Source organism: Bison bison, unplaced genomic scaffold (genome assembly GCF_000754665.1).
Source record: "Bison bison bison isolate TAMUID 2011002044 unplaced genomic scaffold, Bison_UMD1.0 scf7180017864286, whole genome shotgun sequence".
Taxonomy (NCBI): Eukaryota; Metazoa; Chordata; class Mammalia; order Artiodactyla; family Bovidae; genus Bison; species Bison bison.
The window spans coordinates 1,367,718-1,373,225 of NW_011494858.1; the positions used below are offsets into that span (position 1 = coordinate 1,367,718).

The window sequence follows — 5,508 nt, forward strand, 5'->3', positions numbered from 1 at the left end:
TTTAAAAGAAAAGTATTTGCCTTTCTTTATCAGCAGTTTTGTAATTTCAACCCAGATTAAGAAATAGGCACAAGAATACATATAGTGATGACCAGCACAATTAGCAACATCTCACAGTGCAAAGTACTATTCACTTTAATGCTTCTCAAAAGTCTTTAAGAAACATTTAACGTCTTGAATTAAAAACACCAACAGAGGCAGACAGAATGAATGGCGACAAGGAGAGAGGAAATGAACTACAGAAGAAAATCACTCAGATTCACTAAAAACTACTAAACCAATTCCCAGTAAAAAGAGGCCTTCTTTACCTAGCTGTAACCAAGAAATTAGCTGACTTAGTTTGCTCCCTCTGAGACTATTTTAATCCCTAAAATAAAATTAACATTAGATTTATTCAGTCACTTTCCAAATGTGACCTTTTATTCTACAGCAGTAACTCTCAGCAGAACACCAGGGACCCCTAGAAGGGCATCAAAATACTTGTTCATTAAATGCGTGGAAAAAAATTCATCTTCCTTTTCTTTGCCGATCATGATCCCCAGTGATACAGAAATTCCATGTTCATATTCTAGGCTGAGGCTTTGACAAACCACTAAACCACATGTGGAATATAATACATATTATTTAGAACCATAAGGAAATAAACATTAATACCCTATGTACCTTTTTCAATAAAGTGATTAAATAAACTCAGCTGTCTGAAATACACAGACCTAACTCCTGCAGGTTCTAGGCTCTCTGGGGTACTCACGTATTATTTGACAAATGCCTATTTGAAAGAGCTCCCTGTCTCCCAGAGAGTGAAGACACAGAAGGTTGCGGCAGGGGTGGGGGGGTGTCAAAATCACAAAGGCCAATGGGGTGAATATATTATCTTAGCTCTTCAGACCACATGACTGCATCCTGTCTGTATAGGATACCTGCCCAGATTCAGGAACACAGGGTCACAGAGGTTCTGGAAGTGAGACACTGGTAGAATTGGTGACCCGACCATGTTTTGACACCACCCCCTTGAATACTGGGCTTCCCTGCTGGCTCAGACGGTAAAGAATCTGCCTGCAGTGTGGGAGACCTGGGTTTGATCCTTGGGTTGGGAAGATCCCCTGAAAAAGGAAATGGCAACCCACTCCACTATTCTTGCCTAGAGAATCCCATGGACAGAGGAACCTGGTGGGCTACAGTTCACGGGGTCGCAAAGAGTCGGACATGACTGAGCAACGGCAATTGTTAACTGTCCCCTGTTTCCAGAGATGGAGGTTCTTCAGAGGGAGCCATGCACCCTGTGAGGGGCCGAAGGTCTCCGTGGAGGGCTTCAGGCCCCTCAGAGTGGCTCTGCGGTTGCAGCCCCGCGCAGCATCTTCCCCTCTAGATGCCTGATGGCTGCGCTTGAGCACCAAGGACAGTACTTCTCATTCTGAAGTTCTCCGCAGACAAAGCTTCAACTTTTCATTTTTCTTTTGGTGACTTGGTAAATTCTTTGAGAATTTTACATTAGAGGCCAGTGAGTGAGTTGCAGAATTTAGATTTGTTAAACACTACTCTAGTTATTGCTTCAGCATCACAAAGGAGCAAAAACAAAGCATGCGGGTAAGGTGATCCATGGGAGGTTATTGCTAACTTGTACTGCCAGGAAGACTGTGCCTAATTAACCTGGAGTTAAAAGAGCACACGTCAGCGTTTCTCACTCAGTTAACAAATAAAAGGAAATTCAAAGGGCTTGGAGGCCATACGGAGTCAGGGTCCTTCTCATGAACCTGAGAAGAGGTTTTGTGGATCCAGAAGGAGCCGAGCCTATGGAGCCATTTAAGGTTCTACGCAGGAGAATAAAGGTTTCCAGTTACGGCATTAAACTCTGTTTATTTAGTATTTGAAACAGGGTGTACATTTATGAATTTATATAAACATTTATTAATAGTACATCTAAAATCCACAATCAGTAAACAATCTGTGCTTTCTGTTTTGGAGTTGACATCTGCATGTTTTGGTGTTGTGGAGGGACCCAGTCTGTGAACTTAATCAAACTGCCTCATGACCATGGTAACCGTGACGGAAGTGATCTGCTCCTGCACAGAAAAAGTGTCACGCTTTGGAACTACTAAGCCAGGTGTCAAGGAAAGAAGAGACACACAGCGGACACGATGAAGAAAGTACAGGAAGGGGATGCTGGGATCCGTGTCACAAGCCAGGCGGTGACACCGAGACACGCGTGCTCCCCCTTCAGAAGCTTCAGGCGTTAAGAGTCTCCGCACCTCCCACCGGAGGGGCTCCCCCCAAGCAGGAGCTCTCACTCAGCGCAGACATGCTTCTGAGGGCACTGTGGGGGTCACAGCTGCAGCTCCGAGGTGCCCACGAGGCCCAGGGCCCGCGCTTCTTCCGGAGTCAGGCCGCTCTTCAGGGTCCTCCGCACTGCCAGGGCCAGAGACGAAGGGGTGAGAAGAGAGGGCAGTGTTAGCAGCCAGGCCCCTTCCCCGAGAAGCCACAGCACTCATGACCCCCAGCCCCACCCTACCCCTGCCAAAGAGCCCTGGCTGACTGGCTGTTTTCAGAGCAGGAAAAAAAAATCTAGGGGCTGCCAGAGGCTGCCCTGGAGATGACCCAGGCACCGCCCTGGAGAGTCAGGCAGAGAGGGGACCGCCTAGGCGGAGTGGAGCGGGGAGAGGCCCACCCTGATGAGGTGTCTGAGAAAGGGTGTGAACTACAAAACGCAGGTGGCATGTTGAGAGTGCAGCCTTTCCCAGCACAAGGAGCAGATCAGAGCTGTTAAGGAATTCCAGAGTACAGGAAAACACACGTTCCAATGATGCAAATAAGGTGAGATGATCCTGCAAATCTGCAGGGACGTACCTCTGCAGAGGCCCCCCCAGCAAGGTGTTAATGGAACCCGGCACAAGGCGGGAGTCATCAGGATGAGCCCCCCACGAGCGCCGTGGTCTTGGTCTCAACTCCTCAAAGAGCCTCTACAGAGAAGAACCACTGACTCCTCGTGGACTCGATGCCAAGGAGCAAACAGCCAAACCTCTGAGTGGGCTTGGTGGATGTTCTCTGTGAGACACACACGGCTCAAGAAGGACCCGTGACCTCCCGCCCTGAGGTTTACAACTGGCGGTCAGAGGAACACTCATATTTCACTGACTGAGAATTGGCTTACATTTGCCTGACATTATGGGGTTTCCATTGTTTAGTGTGATCAGGTTCGGTGTCAAAATAGAGGCTGGATAAGGCTGAAGGATGAGGCAGCTGGCCCTTCCAAGACTGGTCTTTTCATTTGAAAGGTTTCCTAATTACATTTTCCTGAATTGATAAATTGTATTTGGCCTACTCTGTATGGAAGTCATACAGAGTTTGGGATATCTGTTCTATTTTCAGAAGTGATGTGTCATAGATCTACCATCTACTCTAAATCATCAATCAGCTAGAGTCCCCGAGATCACCAGGGAAGGCCTTTGATCAGAATGCAGAGAAAATAAAGTTCACCCTTATTGTTTCCCACTTTCCTTGCCAGATCTAATTCCCCACATTCCCTCCATGACAAGGGGGCCTATGTCCTCTGAGGCCTCCACAGAGGCGAGGTCCCCATCTCAAGTGTCTGCAGAAAACTCCCATATCAATGCCTCCCTGGGCAAAAGCCCACTTAGCCCATGGACAAAGGGCCTGAAAGAGTCAGGTCTCTGGTAGAGCAAACAGCGGCTAATATCTACTAATGAACACTTTTCTCTCCCAGGAATCAGCACTTTGGACAGGAAAGGGAAAGTGTTAGTCGCTAAGCTGTGTCCAACTCTTTGCAATCCTGTGAACTGTAGCCCACCAGGCTCCTCTGTCCATGGGATTCTCCAGGTAAGAATACTGGAGTGCGTAACCATTCCCTTCTCCAGGGGGACCTTCCCCACCCAGGGATCGAACCTGGGTCTCCTGAACTGCAAGCAGATTCTTTACCATCTGAGCCACCAGGGAAGTCTTACCTTGGACAGGCGCCAACACCTAATCCATCAGTCAGTCAACAGATACTTCATGGAGAGCCTATGTTTGCTCAGCTCTTTAACTCAAAGAATGGATACACTTAGGGTTTTTAACAGCAGCACAAAGTTTTGCAGTGAAGGGTACCCTCAGATCAGGCCACCGCACACACTACTGCATTTCCAAGCCCAGCAGGGCCTCAGAGCCCCCTGGCCACAGCTGCTCCTGCACCAGCTCACCCTCCCCCAAGCCCAGACGTCCTGGGCTCCAGACTGAGTATCTAACTCATCCAGACAAAATGCTTGGCTCCCGAGCCTTGGCTGGAGGCAGATTGCATGTAACTGAGTAATGGAATTTCTTCTATGGGGCAGCAATAAAAATACTAGTTTGTAATACCCTTTATGTTCTTTAAACACTCCTTCAAGGGTTTGTTAAAGAAAGATAATAATTTTAGTGGCAGAAAACAAGATGAAATATTTCTCATTCTTGACAAGGACGGCTGAGACCTCTCATCCAAGATACAAGCTTCTGCCTGAAGAAGTCCATGCTGCACTAGGAGGGCATCTCACATTTCCTTGGCAACAGGAGGTGGCACGGGCTAGTGACCACTGCTCTGCACAGCTCTGCGCCCTCGTGGATTACATGCTTGGCCCAATGACCACACGAGCTGGTGGGCCTTGAAAGATGCCTCTCTTACTTCTGTTCACATGTTAGCCCTAAACTAGAGTGCTCAGTTCATATAAATATTTGAGTAAGGACCCTGGCACCTTAGAGAACAGGCTATACTCTCCTAACAGATATGGGCCTCGGGCCAGCCAATCCGGGAGCAGGCCAGAGAACAGAACAAAGCTTAACGGTGCTGTCCCAGCCTTGCTGCCCTCGGCCTCATGGTCTACTCCCACGTTTTAATGCCGTAGACCCCTGAGACCCCTCCGGCCCAGGTTTTTCTCTGCTGTGGCGAAAAGCCAGTGTAAGTAAAGGTCCCTCTTCTTGCCAGATGAGTCCCTGAAAGGTAGAAATGCAAAGAAAAACTTGACCCATTTATGGAATCCTACTTACTGTAGGCCTTCCTGACAATTCAGATAAATTCTCCCAGGAATATATTAACCCTGAAGAGGACCTTAAGAATTCGAACACTTTGCTAAAAACTCTAAGTTAATTCACCTTATAGATGTGTAATGCAACGAACTGAAATCAGCTTGGTACCCCAATTCAAGTCCTACACGGAAAGGGCCCTCACAGTGTCTGTCTACCTGCTCATCAGTTAACTCATTCATTCAACAGGGGTTACAGGAGCCTCCACCTCGAGCCAAGTGTCATCTTAAGGAGGCCAGGAGCTGATGGGGATGTGGAGTGAGGGAAGGGGCACAGGGCAGCACACCCTGCTGGCACAGGGGATGACTCTCACACAGCAAATTTCCAGAAAGCAAAGGAGGGCTGGGGATGTATGAGAAGGAGGGGATCAGCAGAATATGGGACTCACATAGCAGAAACTAGCCTCCCATCAAACAGGGCATTCTCAAATAGCATGTCTCAAGTGCTGGCAAGCGAGGA

At 48.1% G+C, this 5,508-nt stretch overlaps 1 protein-coding gene across 1 annotated transcript in view; it reads right to left on the bottom strand.

Moving 5' to 3' along the window:
* Positions 1-1,837: 1,837 nt before the first annotated feature.
* Positions 1,838-5,508, bottom strand: part of FHOD3 (formin homology 2 domain containing 3) — a 469,739-nt gene continuing 466,068 nt past the window's right edge. Inside the window, exon 27 of the mRNA XM_010849782.1 lies at positions 1,838-2,406. Coding sequence (XP_010848084.1) covers positions 2,324-2,406 — 83 coding nt within the window. The 3' untranslated portion in view covers positions 1,838-2,323. The remainder of the gene's footprint in view (positions 2,407-5,508) is intronic.